General features: G+C 39.9%; 2 protein-coding genes across 7 annotated transcripts in view; one reads left to right on the forward strand and one right to left on the reverse strand.

Moving 5' to 3' along the window:
- glyctk (glycerate kinase) overlaps positions 1 to 816 on the reverse strand; it is a 28,277-nt gene extending 27,461 nt beyond the window's left edge. For 5 of the 6 annotated variants that reach the window (XM_059649756.1, XM_059649762.1, XM_059649760.1 and 2 more), the window contains exon 1: positions 335 to 816. The gene's annotated coding sequence lies outside the window, so the exon portion shown is untranslated. The remainder of the gene's footprint in view (positions 1 to 334) is intronic. The other variant, XM_059649755.1, reaches the window with a different exon arrangement.
- On the forward strand, positions 1 to 27,487 carry wdr82 (WD repeat domain 82). The gene is made up of 9 exons (XM_048547449.2): positions 1 to 404; positions 2,437 to 2,534; positions 7,156 to 7,222; positions 9,636 to 9,735; positions 18,085 to 18,201; positions 19,076 to 19,231; positions 20,984 to 21,053; positions 21,969 to 22,111; positions 24,086 to 27,487. The coding sequence occupies exons 1-9, from the start codon at positions 244 to 246 to the stop codon at positions 24,113 to 24,115; spliced, it is 942 nt and encodes a 313-aa protein (XP_048403406.1). The 5' UTR covers positions 1 to 243; the 3' UTR covers positions 24,116 to 27,487.

Genomic DNA, 27,487 nt, shown 5'->3' on the forward strand with positions numbered 1-27,487 from the left:
CGGCTTGGTATCCACAATGCCCCGCGGTTAGGGTGAAGGGCTGTCGCTTTTGAGTCTGGGTCGTGCGCCGCCATTTTAGTCGTGTTTAAATATCGGAGAAAGAAAAAAATACACAAAACTCTCTCCCCTCAGATGCTCAAAAGAAAAAATTAAAGGCGCATCTCGCAGCTTTTTTTTAAAGAAACCGTCCTATTCCTCCCATCTGTAAGCCCCTCCCTGCACCACCGAGCAAAGAAGAACGAGATGAAGCTGACGGATAATGTGCTGCGCAGCTTCCGAGTGGCTAAGGTATTCCGAGAGAACACAGACAAGATCAACTGCTTCGATTTCTCACCCAACGGAGAGACGCTCATCTCCAGCAGCGATGACGACTCCATCGTTCTTTACGACTGCCAGGAGGGCAAGTGAGTACTTTCACCGCCCCCCCCCCCCCCGCTCTCATTTCAGATCAAAAAGACCCTCCCCTCTCTGGGAGGCCTAGAAATCCCGGCCTTGATTTTCACAAAAGACCCTGAGCTCGGGTTGCGTTGCGCGGTCAGGAGAGAGAGAGTTGGGGGCTGATTGCAGAGCCAGCCTGCGGCGAGGAGAAGCTGGAAAGTAATCAGTTGCCTTGGATTATTAACTGGATTTAGGAAGAGGGCAGTCTCACGTTGGAGGCGGGAAATAGTGATCTGCAACACGATGTTCTGGGTTCAGACCGTCGTCTGTGGTGATCACTAATAATGTCTCTTCGATATGCTTCGTAGCGAAGAGTGCATCTGTAGGATTTCTTTCCCAAATGTTGCAGATAACAGCCATTCAAGGTGGAAATCGTAGCCAAACAAATCACGATGTTAGTAGCCTACCTCGATGCAGAGCACATGCGCTCAACATGCTACAGTTGAGGCAGACACCTTGCATCTGTTTACCGTGTAATTCAGTAAAGTTAACCAGACTTTTATAAATCCATGTAATAAATCCGTAAAGCTGGCACTTAGTGTGACCCAAAATCTGTGCACAGTTTAGGTCTTGTGGTGGAATGTGTAGCGCTCATGTCTCTGAGTTAGAGCTCTGGATTCGATTTCTATCCGCGAACTTTTGATATGTCTGGATTAAGTCCTGTCTGTCCTGGAGATGTGCCATTGTGTGTCAGAACAAGTTGTTTAGCAAACTGCAAGAGAATATGGGCTAGTATAGTGTGGTGTGGTGTAGTGCCACTGTGTCTGGGCCCAAACGTCTAGATTCAAATCCTACAAAAGTGTTACATAATTTTATTCATCCTGTTTAGATATATTATTTTAGAATTGTAACTTGATGGAGAACAAAGACGCATCAATAATGAATTTCAGAATTTAGGCCCTAAATAGCTGAAAGCATAGCCATTCAAGTTTTGAAGAAAATATACATAGTAGATCTGAGAAATGGAAGGGACAAGATTGTAGAATGGTTACCACATAAAGGGGAACTATTTATTTATATTTTAGTGCCCTAGATGCTGTTTTTCATGAGAGATGTAGTTTAAGTCTTTTTGAAGAAAATTGACTTGTATTTGTTTTTGCCTTGTATTCTTTGCATTGTGTTTTTCCTGTGACAGAGTTTTGTGGTCACTAGACTTCAGTATGTAAATCTCAACAGTAAGTGTTGGCAGGTTAATCCATTATTACAGGTGGCCTCAGTTGAGTATGTTATTGTTGTTCTTTATTGTCCCTCCATGCTGATTTCCAGCCTGTCGCAGCTAATTCTGTAAAATTGATGTGTAGCCTTATATTAATTTGAGTAATTCAGTTTATAAAATAAGTGTCATTCTGATAGAGAGCTCTGAATGTTATCAGGATATCTGAGTTACATTTTAAAGTAGTAAATTGTTTGATCGTCTCCGACTAAGGTAGAGGATGTCATAACTGCTTCAGTACCTGTTGAGCTGTGTGGTTGGCACTGAGTATGATGTAAGAGGTTTGCAATTTCCTTGTTTTCTCTTCACAGTAATGATGCATGTGGTTTGTGATTTTTGTTGGTGTCGCTGTTACTGAAAATCAGGTCAGCTAATGAGTCAGTAAGTCATAAGGTGTCCTTTAGTTGACCTAGTTTATTTCCTTTTTATGGATGGTCTTGTAACCAAGCCGTAGTGTTTCTGATTCTGGGTCAGAGGTATGTCAAAAACATGCCTGAGCAGGTCCATTTTCTTGTGGTCAAGAAAATACTTGACTGTTTTAACAAAGGACAGCATTATATGTCAGTTAGTTAATCAGTTACATACAGAAGCATGCATCGATGATTTTGTTGCCTTTTCTGATATTTGGGCATGACTACATAAGGGAGGCCTTGAAACTAGACAACAGTAAAATTTGGAAAGAACAGTTATGTGAACTTCTCTGCAACAGTGTGTTGAGGTTAAATTAGACATCTTTTCTGATAAAACTTAACATCACTTAATGTAATTTCTTTCTTACCTGTCAGACCAAAGAGGACACTGTACAGTAAGAAGTATGGGGTAGACCTGATCAGATACACACATGCAGCGAATACAGTGGTTTACAGCTCTAACAAAATCGATGGTAAGTTAGCTTGTGTTGTACAGATCTCCAGCTGTTTAGTTTCTCTTGCTGTGAACTTCTCCAAATCTGGGACATCCTTTGCATCTCTGCAGAATCAGGTTGTGGTGTAAAGTTTGTATTTATCTGTTACCAGTACATTAACAGTTTTTATAGAATTAATGTTTTGCCAGTTTAACACAACAATAGTTTGTAACTTTTTATTTTGTTTGTTTGGAAGTCTCGCCACCTCTTAAAACATATTTGATCCTTTGTTCTCAGTTTGCCATTGTTTTGGCTGCCTTTATAATTTTTCTAAAACTTTAGACCTGCCTGTCAAATTGCTGGGGGACCAATGTGTATTTGCATTTGCAGTTTGGTTTTGAAAGCAAGTCAGTCTTTTTATTATTTCCAAATCAAAATAACTGTGAATTTGATTTTAATATTTCAATTGATCTGGAAGTTGAAATTTGTAGATTAGAAGATGTGTCGAATTAATTAACTTTTGAGGGGGAATAAACCAGCAAGAAATAGAGAGGAAGAATGTAATTTTTGGGGCAGTTGTTTTCTATGCAAAGTGTTGATACTATTTGAAAGGAAAGTAACCAATACCTTACTACCTCATTGAAGTGGGTGTTATTTACATGAGACATGCCACCAAACTATCTGATACGTTTTAAAGGAGAGAATTGTGATCATCACAATGGAACCTCGTCAAATTAGCTATTTTCCTTCTTGTACACAGGGACACTTCACAAGGATGATGTTGACTCAGTGTGGTCTGATTCTTTGCTTCCTTTTTTGGCCCTTTGATCGAGGCCTCCAGCATGGAGGGTATGGCAGCCGGTTGTGTTCAATGCCTCACTAGTTAGGCTTGGCTTCCTCAGTACAGAGTGGAAATACAAGCATGCACGCACTTTATTATGACAGCTTTTGAACAAAAATTTTGTTACAGTAGCTTTGAAATTAAATGGTTAAAGTATGAAAAATTGTTAGGAGCCAAAAGAGATGGTGTAGTGTGCTGCTATTCTGTGTGTAACTTGCTTATGCTGATGTTACCCTTTTTGATTTCAAGTGTTATCGATGCCCAGTTTTTAAAGAGAAAACTTGTGATAAATTTAAATGTCATTATGTCCTTAATCTGATATTGTGCGTATTTTTGTTTCACTGGGTTCTAATGAAACACTAAGTACTGCTTCGGATGAGTTACTAAACCCAATCATGTGAGAAATGGGAATTGACTTGTTGAAGCTGAAGCATCTTGGGGGTGCTTGGCAAGTGAATGATGTTGATTCCTTTACCTCATTCTGTTCTGTAGTTTAACTCTTCAGAGAATAATGTGATCTGTAGGGACATGATTGCAGTGGAAAATACTTGCACAAATCAGTCACATGTATTATTATAAATAACTAAGTGTTCACGTTTCATCAGTTTATAGTACTGCAGCATCATGGTGTGTCTTTGAGTGGAAGAATCTCATGTCTAACTGTCCTTGACAGCGTTAGTGTTGATTATTGAAATTGGTGTAATATATTATAATGTAAATGTGCAATCTTTTATTGGATAATTAAGTGTAAAATTTTACATACTTGTGATTGCAATTTGAATACATTCTACAGGTTATTTCAGAGAAATCTGTAATTGAAGAGTGCCTACTAACTGGCAGTTTTCCAGTTTGTTTGGTATGTCCAGTCCCCATAAAACATAACAAATGTAATCAAGTTAATTGTGGCCCCAATAACTTATCCATCACTTTGTTGATGAGAGTACTGTCATCATCAGTGTTGTCAGGCAGTGCTTACTCACCCATAACATGCACTGTTTCTTAGTTTGGGTTCGACTCAGCTGTAGATCTCATTTGAGTCTGACGCCTAGCAGAGAAAAGAGCTGAATTTCCAGTGGTTGTAATGTAGCTGATGTTGACGTAGTAATTAACTTGTCATAGCATTAATGAATCTTAGTAAAAAAGAATTTAGTAGGAATCTAGAGGAGCTCCCTTCACAGGTTGCACCTAACACAAGGTGAATAAACTTGTACTAAGTGAAGATCAACTGTATTAATCCTGGAGTTTATAAAATCATGAGGGACATAGATAAGATGAATGACAAGGGTCTCCCCCCCCCCCTCCCCAATGGGGGAGTTCAGAACCGGGGGTATACTTTAAAGTTGAGAGGTGAAAGATTTTAAAAGGACCCAAAGCGCAACTTTTTTTTAGAAGAATGGTTTGTGTGTGGAATGATTTGCCAGGGAGAGTGGTGGATGCAGGAGCACTTACCATGTTTAAAAGATATTGGATAAGTTCATGAGGAAATGTGGTGGGGTCTGGGCCCAATACAGGCAGGCAGGGCCAGTTTAGTTTGGGAACAGGAACAAGGTGGACTGGTTGGACCGAAGGGTCTGTTTCTGTGCTATTTGACTGTATGACTTGAATCAGAAGATTTCTGTGTAATTTAAGATTGAAAGGAGTAGTGTGAAATCATCTGACAAGACAGCTTTCTGCCGCCATCAATAGCTATTTCCTTCCTGTCTTTGTTTGCTAGATAATGAGAAGATTTAATAATCAGCTTGGCATTCGGTTCCTGTAAAATGACGATGATGCAGGTTGTGTAGTTATTTTGATTATGCTGCAGTCATTAAAAAGTTTGCTCTGCTTTTGCAATTGATAAGCTTTCTTATTAGGAACAATCTTTTAATAACAACGTCATTGTGACTTGAACATTTGTTGGATTTAGTTTTTGAATATCTGCTAAGAAATGAGTTGCAGCTGCTTTTTATTTGCAGTTCAGTGGTGGCATTTGTGTCCATGTTTTTATTCAGCCACAACAGCAGATATCCATACGCTATTCTGCCTGTGCCCATGCAGAGGTAGTTGTTTGTACAGTTTGAGGGTTTGTGACACCACCCGGTTGATGGAGATAACTGTACAAGCCACTGCCTTGCCTGGGCCAGAGACCAGCATCGCCAGTAACGGACCATGAGCTGCTGCTTGGATGAATCCATTATCTTCGGAAGATTAAAGAATTCCACTCTTGATAAAGTTTAACAAAGTTTTTTTTCCCCCCCCCACTTGGAACTTGTTTAAATTTTAAAGTGTTATGTTACAAACAGATTAGTGTTTGAACTCCTGTTGAATCATGCAGAGTCGGTAATCTTTTATATAGTTATAATTTTGTAGTTTACAATTTACGGGGCTCTATTTCCTTTAGAAACCATTTCTAATATCAGTTTCAATTAACTATGGGGTAAATGATTAATTAGACTACCTTTTAAATGCTGGTGGCTAAACATAACTGGAGTTGTCAAAACTTAGTGTCTCATTTTGGGATCTCACTGATTTTCCTTTTTGGAGAATCATTATCTGAAAGCTGCCATTTCCCATTGCGCAGGCCTGTTCTTTAGAACTAAGGCTCTGTTATCCCTGCAAAATCTGCAGTTGTAAATGGAAATAAGAGACCTCCTTTCTATCAAATCCCATGCAAATGTAGACAAAAGGTGTACCCATTATAGGCCTAAAGGCCTCAGATTTCAGAAATTGTCGAAAATAGCTGACTGTTCGTGTTCTGGTGTACTTTTCATTTGTCTACCCAACTAGTTACTACGTTTCAAAAAAAAAATTGAAGCACTTGAATGTTTTGAAATTGCTGTCAAACAAATACAATAGTAATTTCCTCTAATTACAATGGAGAATGCCCAAGTAACCATTTGGTTGATATACAAAAACAGAAGCTGCTGCAAAAGCTCTGCAGGTCTGGCAGCATCTGAATTTCGATTTTAAAAAATTGAAAGATTTTTAAATTCGTTGAAGTAGTTTCAGTGGTTGACATGAAAAGGCCAGACTGGGGCAACTGTTTCCCAAAGACCAAACTGCATTTTGCAGTCAATCTCCCAATATTACTTGCACTACCACTTCTAAATCAAATGTTACTTCTGGGACCAAGCAACATTGTAAACTTTTAGGCAAACTAGTGAAACCAGACCCATGCTCTGACAAATGGGCAGCTCAGTGTTTAGCACTGCTGTCGCATACTACCATGGACCCAGATGCGATTCCAGCTTTGGGCACCTGTCTTTGGAGTTTGCACATTCTCCCTGTGTTTGCATCGGTTTCCTCCCACGTCCAAAGTGTGCAGGTTGGGTGGATGGGCCAAAACTAAATGCTCGTAGTGCCCAGGGCTGTGCAGGCTAGGTTGACGAGCTGTGGCAATCCCCAGGATGGGGTAGGGAGGTGAGTCTTATTGGGATGCTCCTTGGAGGGTTTGATGGGCTGAATAGTCTGTATGTACTGTCAGGATTCTGAAATCCTGAAACTGCAACCATAATCATTTGCATCATGTTTCAATACAACAACTGAGGGCAGTTTAGTCTGTAAGGTGATGCAAGTTTGAGACTTGGGACACTTGATCATGGAGGAAGGATAGCATGCAGTACAAAGTAGTACATGTGTAAACTCAGCTATTGACAAAATGTACAAATATATTCTACCATTCTGTGATGCACAAGCAACAGAAAATGTTGTATTCTGTTAAGTTAGACAAGTTAATGAGTATTCTAGTAAGTCCAGATGAAGCAAAAAATGATCAAAATGCATGAACTGAAATACTTGAGATGTTGCTCCTTTTCAGTTGAATACATCCTTTCTTTTTAGATACCATCCGGTACTTGTCACTTCATGACAACAAATACATTAGATATTTCCATGGTCACAGCAAGAGGTAGGTCAAGTATTTTTATTGTTCAGTTCTACTTAGATTGAACTTTTCTGTGGGGTACACTTCAGCAATGATGTACAAAGAACAGTATAGTACAGAACAGGCCCTTCAGCCCACCAAGTCTGCACTGACATGTGATGCCTTTCTAAACTAAAAATGTCTTTATGCGGTCCATACCCCTCTGTTCCCTGCCTATTCATATGTCTATCTATTCATATATCTATCAAGGTGCCCCTTGAAATGTTACTGTTGTATCTGCACCTACTGTCGCCTCTGGCAACAAATCCCAGGCATTTACAACCCTCTGTTTTTTGATTAAAAAAACCTTTGGCATCTCTTTTAAACTTTACCCCTTTTGCCTTTAAACCTACATTCCCTAGTAATTGATGTTTATACTTTGTGGAAAAATACTCTGCTTATCCAAGCTCTTTCTGCCTCTTGTAAGCCTCTATCAGGTTGCCCCTCAGATGTTCAAGCAAAAATTAAGTTTTTCCCACTCTTTCCTTGTAGCTAACACCCTCCAAACCTCTTCTGTATCCTTTCTAAAATCTCCAATTTCTTCTGGTGGCGTGACAACCAGATCTCTACGCAAATTCCAAACATACCCAAATACAGCAGCATCATGACTTGCCAATTTTTACACTCTGTGCCCTGATTGAGGGTAAGCATGCCATATGCCTCTTTACTACTTTATCTGCTATGTCACTACTTTAAGGGAACTGTGGACTTTATGCCTAATATCCAACGCCACCACCTCTTTAATATTGACATGTCTTGAGTACCCCTTTCTAGACTTATCATCCACCATCTACCTCTGCTTTATGAATTCCAGTGCAAAGTACTTAAGGACCTAACCCACCTCCTGTGCTCCACACATTTCCTCCTTTGCCCGTGAGTGGATTTACCCTTTCTCTAAATACCCTCTTGCTCAATAAGTTCTTCTGAATCCCTGTTTAAGTTCTTCTCTGCTTTCTTTGTGTTCCTTGAGGACTCTGTCTTCAGTTTCTTGAACCTGTATGCATGCTTCCTTTTTCTTTGACTAAGCTCATAATTTCTCTTGTCCAAGGTTCCCGAATCTTAGCATCCTTGTCGTCTTTTGCACAAGAATATGCTGGTGTTGAACTCGTATTCACTGGCCTCAAACAGCTGCCCCCCAGTCTACATTCCCTAGTTCCTGCCTGATTATTATCCTACTAAGCCTTCTCCCAACTTACTTTCGCCCTTGGACTATCCTTCTTATCCATAAGTAACTTAAAACTTATGAGATTATAACCACCGAAAATGCTCCCCCACTGAATTTTCCATTGCCTAGCTGGACCCATTCCCTAAAATTTGCCCTAATTTGGCCCCCTTCCTATTTGGGCTATTTATATATTTTTTGTCACTTATATAAATGATTTGGATGAGAATGTAGAAAACGTGGTTAGTAAGTTTGTGACAATATCAAAATTGGTGACATACAGTGAAAAAGGTTTTCTACGATTGCAAAGATATTTTGATCAAGTGGGTCAGTTGGCTGACAAATGGTGATGGAGTTTGATTTTGGGTGAATGCAAAGTATTGCACTGCTGGAACAAACAGAGGCTGAACTTGAACAGTTAATGATGGGGCCTTGGGTAGTGTTGTAGAACAGAGGGACATTATTCTTTGAAGTTTGCATTACACGTACATAGGGTGGTTAGGAAGACGTTTAGCACACTTGCCCTCATTGCAATCCTTTGAATATAGCAGTTGGGAAGACGTGTTGAGGTTGTACAATTGGGGCCTGTTTCTTAACTCCCAACCTCTATCTTTGATCACTTAAAAAGAAGTTCTGACAGCCTTTAGATAATTTGCTTGTTCTTTATTCGTGAGTCTGTATGCTCAAGTTTAAGTGTTTGACCATGGAACCATTGCTGTCCAGCCAGATCTTAATCATCATTTCACATCCATTCAGAGATAGTAAGATCTGCACTGTGTAGATCTGCAGATGCTGGAGTCAGGGATGACACAGTATGGAGCTGGAGGAACACAGCTGGCCAGGCAGCATCAGAGAAGCAGGAAAGTTGACGGTTCAGGTTGGGACCCTTTTTCTGAAGAAGGGTCCTGACTCGAAATGTCAACTTCCCTGCTCCTCTGCGCCTTAACATCCATGCATCTGTATTTTGATCAATGGTAGCTGAATACCAATGTGGAGCAATAGTGTTCATAGTCTTACTGCAAAATATGTAACCCCCTCTTTCTCCCCCCCACCAAAAAAAAATTTCAGCTGCAACATAATCATTCAGAAGTTATGTATGTGATTGTTTCATGACTCTACAAGGATGGTCGCTACTTTGAGAAGTTTTGTACTAAAGCAAATGTCATGTTGCACTGTGTAGAGATGTGAAAATGTATTTTGAAGCTCTTTACGTTGTACTTGTTTTTCTTTGTTTAGAGTTGTAGCATTGTGTATGTCTCCTGTGGATGACACTTTCATGTCCAGTTCCTTGGATAAAACAATTAGACTGTGGGACCTCAGGTCACCCAATTGCCAGGTAGGTTTTAACTAACCGTATTGCAACAACTGTAAGCTTTATGGAGAGAGATCTGTAACTATGAATTTGCAGAGTCAGCTTGCGTTAAAACACTGCTTTCTGAGTTAAGAGCTAATTGCTTCAAATTTGGCTCCAGGATTTGAGAGCGTAATTTGGGCTGAGATTAACGTTTCACGTCCTCTGAAGAATGGTGATAACAGATTTGATGTTAACTTGTTTTCTTTCTCTGCAGATGCTGCCAGGCCTTGTTGAGTTTCTCCAGAATTCTGTTTTGGCTCCAGTGTCTGTAGTTGTTGCTTTTATGCATCAAAAGTGCCTCTTTGTATAATATTAAGAAATTGCATGGTTCTAAATCAAGGGCTGTTTCATCAATTATTATGAATAGCAAGAGTGTGTTAACCTGTGGAAAGAAGCAAGTGACTTGTGGTTGAAAATTCCTTCAGGCAAATTTAAAAATAAACTAGGAGATTGAACAAGAACGTCCACTTTCTCCATTCACTTATCAGTGTTGATTTGTAGTACTGTACTTTAATTTTGTAATTCAGGATTCCTGCATATTCTCAAAAAGACCAACTCTGGTGATAAGACAAATGACATCCTATCAAACGTGTTCCCAGGAAGTGCACTTGTTAGACAAATGCAATGTAGAAATGATCAGCCGCTGCATTTGACAGGAAAAGGTTTACGTTGGGAACTTCTTTGTGAAGTGTTGCATTATAGGTTACACACCCATTTCTTGTGTATTTATCTATGGATTTTTTTTTAGCATTTTCTGCTTTTACTTCAGATTTCATGCATTCACAGTTTATTTTGATACTCAACAATAATTTAACCTTGACCCAGTAAGGGAAGAAAGCAAATTTATCCAAGAGCGATAACACTGATATAGCATTGATAAGAAATATTACAGTAGTAGAATGGTGTCTTCTGAGGCGGCATAGTAAATAATGTTTTCAAGGCTTAGCAAGAAAGCCCTGAAATTGAAAAGGTTTGTAGAAGTTGAAATCTGGAGAATCACTCGCATCCCATAAGTGAGTTTGTAATGACAGACCTGGCACCTGAGGACAGTGTTGACCAGTTGGTCTACCATATACACTCATGTAATAGTCAATCTTGTATAAATGTTTGCCACAATTAGTCTGAACTCTGTTTACATGTCCCTGCTCATCATCCCTCAAAGGCCAACTCTCCCCTTCCCTAGATAACAAGGTGTAGAGCTGGATGAACACAGCAGGCCTTCTGAAGAAGGATCTGGGCCCGAAACATCAGCCTTCCTGCTGTGTTCATCCAGCTGTACACCTTGTTATCTCAGATTCTCCAGCATCTGCAGTACCTACTATCTCTCCCCTTCCCTACTCCGTGTTGCTTATTGGCTGCTTCCAAGCGTGTTGCAGTACAAGCTGGCAGTGGATGTTGGGCAGGGGAGCAGCAAGTGTTAGAGACTGTTTCAAAATGGTGCCACTTGGGTTGTACAAACAATGTTAGCCCCACAAAAAAGAATGCCAAAGCAAAAGTCCCAATGCCCAGTGCTTTTCCTTGATGAACATGCATGGATTTTAGGGCTGTGACCAATTGGAAGTATTACTAGTTTATGACTGAACCCCTTTTTGTGTAAAAATCTGATATAAAAAATTGAGTTCAACCTGAACACACTGTCTTCAGTGGAACACTGCATCATGCTGGAGTGTTTGTTCCTGTCAAGTTCAAAATGGCTGCTTAGGTGATCAACTGAACTACCCATGTAGTAATAAAAATTCATCATCCATATCATTTCAGCTTTTGGTAGCAATATAAAAATCAAGCATAAAATGATGACTTGAATTTGTAAAATAAAGTTAACATACATTCCACCTAGATACAGTGAATATCTTTAATCCAAACACACTGAAATCACATACTGAGCCAATATAATTTGATTTATTGTCGCACGTACCTAATTACTTTGAAAAGCTTTGTCTGTAAGCATTCAGGCACATCATGGTAAGCAAGAACATACAGCTCATAGGGTGAAAAATCTTGGACAGAGTGAGGCATACAGCTTACATTGCACAGGATGTGCATGAGGCAAGAACTAAATTTAATGAGATCAACAAAGAGAGTCCATTCATCAATCTAATAATGACAGGGAGGAAGCTGTTCTTGAACCTGCTGGTGTGTGTTCAAACTTCTGTACCTTCTGCCTGACGGAAGAGGTTGTAGAAGAACGTTACTGGGTGGATGGGTCTTTGATGTTGGCAGCATTTCCATGGCAATGAAAGATATAAATGGAGCCAATGGATGGGAAGTTGGCTTCTGTGATGGTCTGGGCTGTGCACACCGCCTACTGTAGTTTATTAATGTCCTGGGCAGAGCAATTGCGATGCACCTAGACAGTATGCTTTCTATGATGCGTCTGTAAAATTTAGTGAGGGTCCTTACGGACAGGCCAAAATTCCTGAGCTGCCTGAGGAAGAAATTTGTTGTGATTTCCTGACTGTCATGTCCAAGTGGGAAGCCCGGGACAGGTTGTTGGCTATCGTCACTTCTTGGAACTTGACACACTGAATTTTTGCTCCATTCATGTAAATGGGGGCATATTCTCTTCTGTCTCTCGAAGTCGTTGATTGCTACTTTAGTTCTGCTGACATTGAGAGGTTGTTATCGTTATACCACGTCGCCAAGCCCTCTACCTCCTTCCTGTATTCTGACTCTGTTGTTTGATATCCGTCTTACCACAGTGGTGTTGTGAGCAAACTTGTAGATGGCATTTGTTTGGAATTTGGCTCCATAGCCATGGGTGCGCAGAGAGCACCGTATCGGCTTGAGGACGCATCCCTGGAGGCGCTCCTGCGTTGCGTTATCGTGGAAGAGGTGCAGTTGTCTTCCCCGGTAGCTGAGGATCCAGTTGCAGAGGGTGGAGCTGAGATCTAGGTCTTGGAATAGTGAGTTTTGAGAAGATTTGTAGCTCAGGTTGAGTTTCTGGATGTGAGTTTGCTCGCTGAGCTGGAAGGTCCATTTTCAGACGTTTTGTCACCATTCTAGGTAACATCATCAGTGAGCCTCTGGTGAAGCGCTGGTGTTATGTCCTGCTTTCTATTTATCTGTTTAGGTTTCCTTGGGTTGGTGATGTCATTTCCTGCGGGACATAACACCAGCACTTCACCAGAGGCTCACTGATGTTGTTACCTAGAATGGTGACGAAATGTCTGAAAACGAACCTTCCAGCTCAGCGAGCAAACTCACATCCAGGTCTTCGAATTTTGAGATCACACTGGAGGGGATTATGGCTTTGAAGGCGGAGCTATAGTCAATGAGCAGGAGTCTGACATGTCCAATAGGCATGTTGCTGTAGTAATGATTATGACCAAACGAATCCTGTTGGCAATTGTATGATCTCTCAGACCTAGCAATCAGCCCCACAGTGTATGTAGCCTCTTCTTCATGTACATGCCTAAAATCTAAAAGCACACCAAGCTTTGGCCCAGCCTACATATGGTATCCCTGGAAGGGTAAGATATTTCAAAGGTTTGAGCAAAATGTGAAGCTCCCTATTTTATGCTATTGCTATGCAGTAGCAACCTGTGTAATGTTTGGTACAAACAGGACTGTGCCATCAAACCAAAAGGCATTCTGCCTACCATACAAATAACTAATTTGGGTGGCATGTGAATTTCATTGTGGTTGTGATGCCAGTTATGTAGGCAGCATGTCCCAAAGACTGACAGATCCTGTGAAGTAGCATGGTATTTGCCTGTTTGGAACAAGTAAGATACTGACCTACCCTTCAAGCCTGTGCTTGCAAAACTCCAGTGTCTAAAATTAAATGTGATTCTGCAGTTAGATAACATTTGCTGAATAATCTTGCATTTAAGAGGAATTGTGCTGATAATCAATTTGGGACTCAGTTGGTTTCACCATATAGTGCACCTGTGTATACTGGAAACTACATATTAATAAATAGGGCCTTGTTCGCAGAGAGAAAGAACACACTGCACTTGTTTCATCGCAACAGAATGGAAAACAGCCATTTGCTGGCTCATTGATCAGGACATTGAGAAATCAGCCAGCCTGCCTGATTTAAATTTTAACAAGACCTGCTGTTAACTGTCAATCTACAAAATATCCATAGTGCAAGATGAAAAGCTTTGCCAGTGTCTTTTTTTCGACAATGCTCCTGTTCTGTCCTACCAAGAAGGCTATAATGACTGAAGCCCATTCTTTGTTATCTAATGCCTTTCACATTAGGTCTTGTGCTTCTGTCATTATTAAATAAACATTCAAATGAGTAGTACCTAAGGAAAACAAATTTGTAAGAACATTTCATAGGTTTGCTATAGTACTAAATTAGTAACACTGATTTGCTTTTTGGCTTTCACCTTAAAATTATTTTGGCTTTAATCTTAAAAAAAAATGAATGAGGTTTTTCAGGCATGACCTACTTGTCGCGAATCCATGCTGGCTCTCCCTGAGCAGCTAAAATTTTCTAGGTGATAAGTTACCCCACCCTTGATTACTCGCTTCAATGATGTCCCCACCACAGAAGTTAGGCTAACTGGTCTGTAATTCCCTGGTTTTCCTGTTCTGCGTTTCTGAAAAAGCAGAGTGACATGTAATTTTCCAATCCAGAAGGACAACTCCTGTATCTAAAAAAAAATGATACCTACAATCTGCTCCTCTGCTTCCTTTTAAAACATTTGGATGGAAACCACTAGGTCCTGGGGATTTTGACTCTATTTCTATTAATGTACTCATCAGTGATGTTTAACTTAAATTTCATTCAGACCCTGTTCCTGATCCACTCTTAATTTCCTCGGGACTTGCAGCAAGCTATCCTCTTCGCCTTAAGTACTGAGGCAAAATAATTATTCTTCATGTTTGCCATTTTCTCACTGTCATTAGACAGTATCCCTATTTTCAGTCTTTAATGGGCCAACATTGCCCCCAACCACCCACTTTCTCTTTTTATAATAACAAAATTTTTGTTTATTGATTTTGATGCTCTGACAAGTTTCTTTTTCATACTGTCCCATAGTAGCTCTTACAAATTGCAGTGTAACCCTTTGCTAGCCTTTTTATCTTTTCCCATTCAGCAGAATCTGTGCTGTGCGGTGTTTTTTCTTGCATTTTGTAAGCCTTTTTAGTTGTATGTTGTCTGTTTATTTTCTGGTCAAGTGTAGCTTTTCTGTCTCTGGGCTATAAACTGATTTTTATCACTAAATGTTTCTTCAAACACTCTCCACTGCTCAGTTACTTCATCCATTATCAGATTTCCCCTTTCACTGTGTACAGTCTCTGTCTGGTCTCGTTAAAGTCAGCCTTGCCTAAATCTAAAATTTGAGTAGCTTTGATTTTATGCCTTTCACCTTTCCTGAACTACATTGAACTCCGTTAAGTGTTCATGCACAATTGGGTTACTCTTAAATCTGGCTCATTATTCATTCCTAAATCAAATATTGTTTGTTACCTTGTTGCATCTAGGACACATTGCTGTAGAAAACTGCCCTGGACATGCTTCAGAAATTAGCTACCTTTCTGATAAATTATGAGAAGTAAAGAAATACCTATGTTAAGGTTAAAATCCCCCATTAACAGTACTGTGGCTTTGCCACCTGCTTGTGTAAGTACAGAAATTAGGCAGTCTAGCAGTTCGGAGCTAATGCTGGGGGATTGTACACTACATTTATTACAATTTTGATCCTTTGCAGTTCCTCAGTTCCAACCATATAATCCCCACGGCTTTTCACTCATTGCCTCTCATCAGTGAAGTAATTTTGTTTCTAACCAATAAGGCGGCTACTCCTGTCTATCCTGTAAACCTTTATAACCTGATCTATTTGATTCCCAATTCTAACTGTCCTGCAGCCATGTCTCAATAGCTACTGTGTACAATAATCTCTGGTTTGAATTTGTGCCTGTAGCTCATTTAATTTATTCCTTGTTCTCTGTGCATTCGTATATAGAACTCTTACTTGGGCCATAAACTAACCTGTCTTTCAGCACTGATGCTGTTATTCACTGTTTATTGTCTCTCTCCTCCAGTTTAATCAGCGCACCTCTTAGAGTTTTGCCATTTCCAGCCAATCATGAAGTAGGACTCCTGACTATGTTTATTTACTGTGTGCCCTGTTACTTGATTTTTAAACTGTATTGACTTTTTATACTTGTTCCCAACCTGCTTCCTAATTTACCGTATTAGGCTTTTGTCTAGGACTTTAGGTCCAGATCTGTTCAATTGGAGCCCATCCCTTTTAGACAGTTCCTTCCTGTCCCAGTACTGATGCTGGCACCCCATGAAATGGAACTCCTCTTTCCTGCGCTAGTACTCTAATGTTTACTTCCTACTCAACTCTGCCAATTTTCATATAGCTTGGTCATAACCCTGAGTTATAACCCTTGAGGTCCTGTTGTTAAATTTTATTCCTAATTCCTGATATTCCCCAAAAAGGAACCTCTTGCCTTTGGTCCCAACATGGACCATAACAATCATATCCTTCCCTCTCCCACACCAATGCCCTTTCATGTTAATTCAGGGTGTTCATTGACTTGGTACAGGATAGCAGCGCACACCCTGTGGGATTCTCAATCCTGCTAACAAAGGATGCTATCTATACCTCTGTTTTACCCTGTGTCTGTTATAACTGAAGCATAACCTTCTATTTCCTTCGGTAAGCAATGACATTCTGGTGGTTTTCATAATTGCTTGCTTTACCTGCAGACTTATTTTCGAATTCATGCATGAGATATCCAAATTCCTCTGTAACTCAGACCCCTGAAATCTCTTGCCATTTAAATAACCTGCTCTTTTTATCCCTACCAAAATCAGATTTTATACTCCATTTGCTGCATTTTTGCCCACTCGTTTAACATTTTCTTGTTTCCTTGTGACAACTTTTCAACATGATTGCCTACTCATCTTTCTGTCATCAGAAGTTTAGGCAACAGTCCCTTCCATCCATTCATACAAGTCATTGATACAAGTACAGCGAGGTCCTCTGCTGCTCTTTATGGCAGACCACTTTTACATAACTGTCATTGTTGTATAAAATTGCTTCCTCTTAGCCAGCCAAGTTGTTTTTTAATCTATGCTGAAATGATACCCCTACACTGAGCTTCTATTTTCCACAGTAATCTTTGCGTGTTTTTTTTTAAAAGATTAGATTCCCTACAGTGTGGAAACAGGCCCTTTGGCCCAACAAGTCCATACTGCCCCTTGAAGCATCCCACACACCCCTGAACAGTATGGGCAATTTAGCACGGCCGATCCACCTAACCTGCACATCTTTGGACTGTGGGGGGGAAACCGGAGCACTGGGAGGAAACCCATGCAGACATCGGGAGAATGTGCAGACTCCACACAGACAGTTGCCTGAGGCTGGAATTGAACCTGGGTCCCTGGTGCTGTGAGGCTGCAGTGCTAACCACTGAGCCACTGTGCCACCCCCTTTGTTAAAGTCTTCAAGAAATCCAAGTGCATTACATCAAATGCGTAACCCTTCTTCAAAAAAGACTAACTGATTGTTTAATATGGTTTCCTCTTCACAAAACCATGTTGACTGACTTTCTTGAATTTTTCTGTACCTCCCACTAAATGACTTTCAGAGCTTCAAACATTTTCCTTCACTTCTCAAGCTCCTGCATCTGTTCTGCTTAATGATTTTACATCTACTTTTGGGATAGGACTTGTGTCCAAAAGGAAAGACTGGTGCACAGTACCTGTTCAATTCATCTGCCATTTCATTCTTTTTAGGCTCACTTTCTAGAGGGCCAACAGCCTCTGTGTCTTTTTTTAGAAGCTGTAGAAACTTAGCCTTCTAAAGTTTTAGCTAGCTTTCTTTTGTATTCTTTCAATTTTTTCCTCATTTTTAGTTATTCTTTAGCTTGTGTTTTGTCCACTTTTCTGACCTGTCACCTGTATTTGCACAATTACGCTTTTACCTTTTTTTGTGCTATATTTAATCTATTTTTTATAGTTAAATCACAAATGGTGGGTCTGGCCCTTGGAATTTTCCTACTCTAAATCATTTAATCTTTGTACCAAGTAAGTTGGACTGAATAGTACGGTTGTGTGATCCTGCAGTTCTACACAGTATGCTTGGTGATACTGCATTGGGAGAGGTAGTGAGCAATAGACCTCTGCTTTATCAAGCAGACAAAGAATCACTTGGAGCTCCCCCTCTGAGGCCTGGCAGCAGATCCATCTTGACACAGATGTGAAAACAAAACAATAGAATAGTGAAGTTGATTATAAAAATTATGGATATTTTTCACCTTTTTTAATGAGAAGCTTAAAAGCACAGCATTTAGTCACAACTTTATTCTGTCAGCCTTGTTACTTGCTGGTACTCATTGATGTTTTCATTATTTGTCCAGGGATTAATGCATCTTCAAGGGAGGCCAACGTGTTCTTTCGATCCTGAAGGACTTATATTTGCAGCTGGTGTGAATTCTGAAATAATCAAACTTTATGATCTACGATCGTTTGACAAGGTGGAATCTCCTCATTTAACTTGCTATACAATCCAAGAGCATTAAATTCAAATGTGTGTGATTGATTTCCTGCAGAGACAGATAATGTATAGCGTTGTATTTTCTTACAGGTAGACTAAGGTAACTTTTGTGATACTCTTTACACCAGCTTGGAAGCACATTGCTTCTGTACAACTTTGGGAAGTAGTTTAACAGAGATAAGGTTTTAGGCAGTATCACTATTGCATAGCACCTTCTCTCAAAGACACTGCCACCTTTTGAGAGGTATATGCTGAAAACTGTTCGGAAGAGTAAAATGTTTTCATGGTTTTGATTGAATGAGGTCCTCATTTGTGCTCTATGGCAATAGAGACATTTCATTTTTCTCCTCGAGAAATACAGTTAGCTTTCAGTCTCTGGTAGACATACAAAAAGACACCATGATATTACTGCAGAAAAATGGCGATACTTTGTACTAAGTTTAGCTATTGCTGTAAAAATTGCATCTTCTTTCAATCACTGCACCTGTGCCACTCTACCTGTGAAACACAACTGGTAGCAGATTATTTGTGCACAACGTTGCTATACTGGCAGTTGTGGACTGTGAATTTGTCGAGTTAGTTTCTCATTGCATCTATGGTGTTTGGCATGGGAGACAGTGAAGAAAAGCTGATAGAATATGCTGCGCCATGCATAGTAGTCTCATTGAATCATTGCGCATTTGTGAGTGACATCACCTGAACCTGTAAGTTAGGTAACCTTTACTTGATCAGGGAAGGAGATGGAATGTAGTGAACTTGGGAGTTACAGAAAATTAAATACATTGTGAAGTTTTTATCCAATAAGAGTGAAGATTATCCAAAAAGTGAAAGTAGTTTCCTACTTGTTTTGTCAGGGTCCTTTTGCCACTTTTAAAATGCAGTATGAGCGGACGTGTGAGTGGACAGGATTGAAATTCAGCAATGATGGAAAACTGATGCTGGTGTCTACCAATGGTGGTATGGTCAGACTCATCGATGCGTTTAAAGGAGCAGTACTTCAGACATTTGGGGTAGGTGGAATTTTGATAAGCAGTTGGAAACTTTTGCATTAAAGGTTGATTTTTGTTTTCAGCAAAGGGTTAATCATGTAATTTGGGCATCAACAACAGACCATTAGAGTCCAAGAAATTTACAACACAATGAGGAAGCCAGCTGTGTATATAATGAGTTTGCTTACAGACTCATTGCTCTGTTCTGACCCCATAGTCCCCTGTTTCTTCTTTTAATATTTATCTGTATTGCCTTAAAAAAATGTGCTGGTATCTGCCTCAATCCTGTAATAAAGCATTTGTGCTCTCAGAGAAATGTGAGCTTTTCCTGTTGATGACCACTTGTCACTGACTCTCCAGAGTAAATAATCTTTCCCTTTTACTGGATAAAAGCATTTCATATTTTTAACAAAAACTGAAATGTTGTCTGGACCTTTTTTATGTCAGTAAACATGTACTAGCTTCTCAAATACTTGTTGCTGTTGTACTACCTAACAAATCTACAGTGCAGTCTCATCCACACCCATTTTATGAAACTCATTATTATTGGCTTTTTCTTTGCAGCTTTACTGGTACAGGTCAGGGCTTTTTGTGCTTGACCTGCTACAGTTCTGTGCATCCCCAAGTTTTAACTGTAATCCCTGTTTTTCCTGAAATATCTTGGTGCCCTTTCTGTCTGCATTGAATTGGTCACTCTTCTACCGTTTGCATTACCATCTGACCTCTTAAGCATTTTACATTCCTGCTTGCCCCCCCCCCCCCCCCCCCCCCCCCAATTGTGTCTCATCAGCAAATTTCAAATCCTGTTCTTTGTGCTAAAATTCATATTGTTGCTTGATCCATTACAGCTCTTGGCAAATACACTCAGCCTGAGATGCAGCCATTTCAGATCACCCTCAACTTGAGCAAAGCCCATTAAATGTACCACTGCATTCCCTATCTGTGGTGCTCTTACAATTCTTTCATACCGTAAGCAGGACCTTTTTTGTAATGAACCAGCTCTAAAGTGATTTCATTTTATTTTTCAAACATTCTGTCTCAGATTGGGCATTTTCTTTAAAAATAATTATTAACTTTGTGTCCAATACTGTATGTATCCCAAATATTTAGCTGTCCTCATTTAAAAGTGCATTTCTAAGTACTCACCAGTTTTAGGCATTTGTAAGACTTTTTTGCAAGAATTACCATGAACCTAATTGATCTGGAGTTACCAAGATGGTTATTCTTTTCCTTTTGGACTGCAAGAATTTCAGTGGTATTATTTAAGACAGATGTGTGAAAACAATGTAGTGCTTGTTCACTTTGTTGCCTGTGCTTGGGGAAACAGCCGTTGTACCTGGGATGCGGGCATGACTTATTGCCCATCCTGAATTGCTCAGCGCACACTTAAGAGTCGGCTGTATTGTCTGCATTGGTCTGGAGTTACATGAAGGCCAGACCAGGAATTGATGTAAATTTTTCTTGGACATTAGTAAATCAGTTAGGTTTTTACAACAGTCAGTAATGGTCTTTATCTTCTGATTCTATATTTTGATTGAATTCAAATTTCAACATCTGCTTGATGGGTTTCAAACACGTGGTTGAGGGTTCTGGATTACTTGTCCAATATGCTACTACCTCCCCAGTTGGGAAAGAAGCAGTACTGCAAAATGTAGGCTAATTCCCAGTGCTGCTCTAAAAGGGATTGCACAATTTTAAAACTAATACCCTGTTCATTAATTTCTCAGTTAACAGAACACTGACTTTGTGCTGAATCATGTTATTTTGTTTTAGGGATACAACAACAACAAAGGTATTAGTTTGGAAGCATCATTCACACCAGATTCTCAGTTTGTGATGATAGGTAAGTTTGGGAATTCCAATTCAAGTATTTACCTCCATTCAGCTGTCAGAACAAAGAATGGGGGAATATACTGAAAGAGTTGAGCATCCCAGTTCTGCTCAAATACTGCCCACATCATACACTTATATGACAGCTGCTCACTGTTCATCCATTGTGAGACAAGTGTTAGTTTTGATCTGTCCTCTCATCCCTTTCCTTGGAAACATGAGCAGTGGAAAAACAATTCAAAGTTGATGTCAGTAGAAATTCCTAAAGAGGACTTGAGTTCTGCAGTTTTGAATAAAAGCACTTTCATGTCAAGAGACTGAGGCCAGCAACATTGCACCAAAGCTCCGACTGCTGCAGGTAGGATGGAAGTTGACATAAACACACTGCACCACACAGTGAACTAAACTGATGGTATCATAGTTTCCACTCTATCCATTGGCAGTCACAATCTTAGTAATTTCTATCAGGTTGTGCCCCCACCCCACACCACCCAAGCCCTGTGTTCCAGTAAAGGCAAACCCAATCTATCCAACCTTTCTTCATTGCTAAAATTCCCCCATCACAGGCAGTATCCTAGTAAACCTTTTTCTTTACCCTGTCCAAAGCATCCACATCTTTCTGGTAGTTTGACCATGTGTGCTCTTTTGTGGTATCTTTTAGGTAATTAGTAATGGGTCATTCAGTTTGCCCTTTTTGTGTGCAGTTGTCTAGGGTCTCCACACAACTCTCTTTTATAATTGCAAATTACACCTTACAGCAAAAGATAAATTGATTGCATTGAGTGTTTAATAGATCTGTCTCCAAACCCACCTAGGTCACTGCAGGTTTTTTTTGTTTTGAGTTTAAGAAAGAGTGTTGGTTTTAACTTTCAGTGTGAAATCAATGAATCCGTATTATTGTGCAATTTAAGTATGTTTTGGCTTTCAGGATCTGAAGATGGTAAAGTCCACGTGTGGAACGCAGAAAGTGGGTTAAAGGTGGCTGTTTTGGATGGAAAGCATACAGGCCCTGTCTCTTGCCTCCAGTTTAATCCCAAATTTATGACATTTGCCAGTGCATGTTCAAACATGGTATGTATACAAAGCAATTTGTGAGGAAACAAATGGTTGCCAGGATATCTATTGTGGACTTGTAAGACTTAAGATTATCCCTGCTGTTTTGATAGTACCTCAGTTATTAGCCCAGTAAGGGTCAGCTAATCCAGCAAATATCTGGATTCTGTGATAATGGGAACTGCAGATGCTGGAGTATCCAAGATAATGAAATGTGAGGCTGAATGAACACAGCAGGCCCAGCAGCATCTCAGGAGCACAAAAGCTGACGTTTCGGGCCTAGACCCTTCATCAGAGGGGTGAGGGTTCTGGAATAAATGGGAGAGAGGGGGAGGCGGACCGAAGATGGAGAGAAAAGAAGATAGGTGGGGAGGTAGGGAGGGGATAGGTCAGTCCAGGGAAGACGGACAGGTCAAAGAGGTGGGATGAGGTTAGGAGGTAGGAAATGGAGGTGCGGCTTGGGGTGGGAGGAAGGGATGGGTGAGAGGAAGAACAGGTTAGGGAGGCAGAGACAGGTTGGACTGGTTTTGGGATGCAGTGGGTGGAGGGGAAGAGCAGGGCTGGTTGTGTGGTGCAGTGGGGGGAGGGGACGAACTGGGCTGGTTTTGGGATGCGGTGGGGGAAGGGGAGATTTTTGGGTGCCACAATGATGCCACCCGAAGGTTGCAGGAACAGCAACTCCTATTCCGCTTGGGAACCCTGCAGCCCAATGGTATTAATGTGGACTTCACCAGCTTCAAAATCTCCCCTTCCCCCACCGCATCCCAAAACCAGCCCAGTTCGTCCCCTCCCCCCACTGCACCACACAACCAGCCCAGATCTTCCCCTCCACCCACTGCATCCCAAAACCAGTCCAACCTGTCTCTGCCTCCCTAACCTGTTCTTCCTCTCACCCATCCCTTCTCCCACCCCAAGCCGCACCTCCATCTCCTACCTACTAACCTCATCCCACCTCCTTGACCTGTCCGTCTTCCCTGGACTGACCTATCCCCTCCCTACCTCCCCACCTATCCTCTCCTCTCCACCTATCTTTTCTCTCCATCTTCGGTCCGCCTCCCCCTCTCTCCCCTATTTATTCCAGAACCCTCACCCCATTCCCCTCTCTGATGAAGGGTCTAGGCCCGAAACGTCAGCTTTTGTGCTCCTGAGATGCTGCTGGGCCTGCTGTGTTCATCCAGCCTCACATTTCAAATATCTTGATTCTCCCCAGTTTAGTAGAATGGGTTTCACACTGTGGAACACACTTGCTGCATGGCCCAGTCAGCCAGTTGCCAGAGCAGAGCAAGTAATCTTCCCCTGTCTCTTTCCTATCCTTTTTAAATGCTAGCAACCTTAGAAGATGATAATGAACAACTGCTGTGAGGCCATCAGAAAATTTTGCATTTCAACGGTAAATTTGCATTAAGATGTATTAGTTTAGGCAGTTTGATTACTTTATTGCCCTCTGGCAAACCACACCAAGAACAGCAATTTACAAACAGAAGAATTGAGCATCCTATGTAAATTAACTACATTTATGTAGTAAATGTTTTGCATTGCACTATTTGATCATAAAGTTAACAATCAAATGTGGCTAGATTTAGAAAACTGGTTTTCAGCTTAGGTTCCCTATCCGCTGACCTCTACCAGAAGTTTCCTAAGGTCCTAAAATATTTCTGTATTCCTGTCCTCAATGATCTGTTTTATTAATTGTTCAATGGCTTTCTGGTACTTACCTCTGCTCTGTGTTAAACTCATTTTCTGCACAACAGCACACTTTTGTCCCTTTTTTAATATAAAATACTTTTTCTGAAATTAGAGTAGGGGGTCTAGATGTATCAATGTTTTTTTTTGCGGACCATTAGACAATTTTTCAAAACCTTTGACGTGGATGCTGCTAGCAGCATGTTTGATGTAGAATTGGAATGTAGACGAGTGATTTTGTTCACTTTGGTGTAATAGTGTTTTTAGTTGGTTGAAAATCTCTACTAATTGTTTTGATTTTCTTCACAGGCATTTTGGCTGCCTACAATTGATGACTGAAGAAAGAAATAAATTGGTATTCTTTAAATTGACTGAGAAATCAGTGACAAGGTGAATGCTCAGGTTTTCTGAGTCTCTGTGCAGAGATGTGAACTAGATTACAGGCTGACAAGGAAATCTTCATGCTCAGGTATCATTGGCCATGGTGGTGGTTATTTCTACATATACTCTTGAAGGCGAAGTCAAGACTTTTTTTGTCCTCGTCATGAAACAGTCTTCAGATTTTGAACTCATCCCTGGCTGCGTGATAGTTCTCTTGGTCATGTGCCAACTGCATTTAAAACTTATTGAATATACTGGAATTTCTTTTCAGTAGGGCTTTGCAAGTTGTCTAGGAACATGAACACAGTGGTAGCCACAAGATATTGAGGCTGAGTGTCTGTATGGCTGATTTCACTTCAGATTCCATCCAAAATTAGACTAGGTGCTCACAGACTGAAGGTGCAATTCAGCATTTCATCAAAATGGATGTCAACATGTGAAGAACAGAATCTCCTTGTATGGATCATATGGCAAGTTTTACAGAAAAAACCAAGCTAAAATCTGAAGATGCTATATGTTCGGCTGTGTCAACCAGCATCTGGAAAGAGAAACAGTTAACCCTTCGAGCCGCTGACATTTCGTCATAGCTGTCATCAATTGAATCATCAAATCTCTCATTTTCCAGAGAGTTTCAGCATCAGTGGCATTGTGCTTTTAAGAATTGAGCCAGTTGATTTTCTGTGGTGATCTGAACCGCTTTCTTTCAATTGCTCTTGAATTTTAATTGGAAGTATATCACTGTTACTAGATTGTATATTTGTATAGTTCAAAACCTGGTTTCAGTTCAGAACAAACTATTCTTTAAAATGTTCTTGATAATATCCTTTGTGAATACAATGGGGTGATTTCAGTTCTTGTTTTATATTTTCTTTCAATATTCTGTCAAGGAAGCTTAAACTTGCCAAGTTCGAAATATTATTAAATGCACTCCCGCGTATGAATTTTAATGTTTTTGTTCGTGTTGCCCCTTTTTCCATCAGCATTTTGAAGTATAAAAACTCCAGAAAACGTATTGTACTGAGATGTGGTCTGCAGCTTTGAATACATTTGCTTATATCATTAGGATGTTTTGATGTGCCAAAGAAACCTTTCTGCCACAACTAGGAAAGTATTATTTACTATGCAAAAGTTGAGAATCTCTGATTCTTCGTTAAATATTTGAAACCACTACAGCCCCGGAAGATGGAATTTTTTGGGATGAGGTTTAAAACAATTAATTGCACACAACTTGTAGGAAAAAAAATCCTCTAGGCTTTTGCCGTGCCTGGAAAATTTTGAATGATCTGAAGTACTGAATTGACGTTCCAGTTTACAGTCAGGATCAGAATCTCACACTCTTCATGTGCAATTGTTCCATTAATCAGAACTGGAGAGGGAGGGAAAAGTGGTTCCTCCTTTGTTAAATGTCTTGGCAAGATCATCAAGAAATGATGCTCGCCAGTTGCAGAGAATTGTTTAATGGGCAGGAGAAATGCAACTTTCTGATGAGAGGATAATGCAATTTTTTTAAATGTGGGGATTGGAAAATTAGTCTTAATGGAATTGTTAGTGGAGTTATCTGCAAAATACCATTTTACTTCCAGTAATTATACAAAGATGCAACGTTCTGTAGTGCCCTTAAGTACAGATTCTGTACTTAAACTGCTATGGTTGTTTTCACATTACGCTATCAATTTGCAACTCAGGTTTTTGGGTGAGTGCCTCAACTTTGTCCTGATGGAAAGTTAAAGAATTAGATTAAGTACCAAAATCATCATCATTTGAAGTAAGCTTTTATTTTTGAGAGTCATGGACTATAACAAATCTTGCAGCTGGCATAGGGTTGTTTTGGCAAAGCTCTTAAACTTGAGACTTGAATTTGGGATGCGTCTTGAGATTTTTAACACAACCTTGTTAATGCAGAATTTCTATCCAGTCTGAAAATAAATATGGTTGACAGGATACAGTTGAAGGAACAAGTAGTTTGTGAAGTCTAGTTTTTTTTAATTGTGGTGGGATTATGAAATACTCTAGACTTTTTTTGATCTTCCCAATTCTGTTTTGCCTGCTGTGTTTTACCAGTGTTCATTTTTCCAGCGTTTGCATGTTGCTTTTTAACTATTTTATTTATGTTCCGTTAGTGTGACATAGTGGAATTAGCTATTTCTTTTCTGTATTTCCTTGGTTGTTTTAAATTCAACATTTTCCAGTACCTTTGTTTAGTAGATTATGGGCTTCATGTTTTTATTTGAATGCCCTCTCCCCACCCAAGAAGAAAACAGTACAATACAAATGGCTTGAGGTGAATAGTAATTCTTCTGCAGGTCCATAGCTTTGAGCAATACGTGCAATTACTCAAGTTTATAAAAACATAATTAGTGTTGGAATTCATGTTGGTCTGAGTATCTGAGGTTGATATAGAATCCAGAAGTATGTTCAAGAAGTATCTTTGCATCTTGACTCCTGAGAGCGTTCTGAGTTGTACACTGCTTGACACCTGTAGCTTTCAGTATTGAACTTATGGATCACATGATTGCCATAGTGACAGCTGATCATGTACAACATCACGACCATAAACTTCTGCCATATTAGGAGTCTCATGCAGTATAACTGTCTTAAAATTGAATTATGAAACATATGCAAGTTCTAATGTGCAGCAGTACTTGAGTTTTGGCACTGCCTAAAACGTAGTAAATGGTTTCTGGTACATTAAATGTGATGTTTCGCATGTCCTTGCAATAAATTATATTTAATGTGTGTGTGTGTGTATACCCATAGTAATTAAACAAAACTGTTAGTGATTTTAATCCCTGGTATTTTCAGAGCTAATCATACTGCTGTAAATCCTGTACCCCGCAAGCTTCTGTAGTTTTATTCCTTGTGGTAATCCTATTACTTTGTATTCCTATGGTATTTAACATTTTGTATGGTTTCGACAATTTTTTTTCAAAAGAAAAGGACCAGTGACTGTTTGCTGTTGAAAATGCAAGGATTCAGTTTTGTTGGTAGCTAATCTGGTGCTTCCTCATATGCATCAAAGCAATTTTGGCAGGTTTATTCTCCACGGATGATCCCGTCATGTTCTTGCCATTAAGTCACTTTCCACTCTCTTGGCTCTGAGTATATCTGTCAGAGAGGTGCTTGAAAGAGAGGCAAAACCTTTACATTTTGTTTTAAATGGAGCACAGGGAAAATGTTTTAAACCGTGTAATTTGTTCTTGAATATGCTGAAGTTGTCCTCATTAGCTATAAAGCTATTGTATTGCAAAATTTTGTATAAAGCTTTTGCAGATTGCTACTATAAACATAAAAATTTGCTTGGAAATATTTCTGTAAACTGGTAAAATTAAA

Source organism: Stegostoma tigrinum, chromosome 11 (assembly GCF_030684315.1).
Source record: "Stegostoma tigrinum isolate sSteTig4 chromosome 11, sSteTig4.hap1, whole genome shotgun sequence".
Lineage (NCBI taxonomy): Eukaryota > Metazoa > Chordata > Chondrichthyes > Orectolobiformes > Stegostomatidae > Stegostoma > Stegostoma tigrinum.

Excerpts from the sequence above, each read along its gene's own strand:
- wdr82 (XM_048547449.2), top strand. The coding sequence starts at position 244 with ATGAAGCTGACGGATAATGTGCTGCGCAGCTTCCGAGTGGCTAAGGTA. Across the intron at positions 9,736-18,084 it reads TCAGGTCACCCAATTGCCAG|GGATTAATGCATCTTCAAGG; the intron begins GTAGGTTTTAAC and ends TTATTTGTCCAG. Across the intron at positions 19,232-20,983 it reads CAGTACTTCAGACATTTGGG|GGATACAACAACAACAAAGG; the intron begins GTAGGTGGAATT and ends ATTTTGTTTTAG.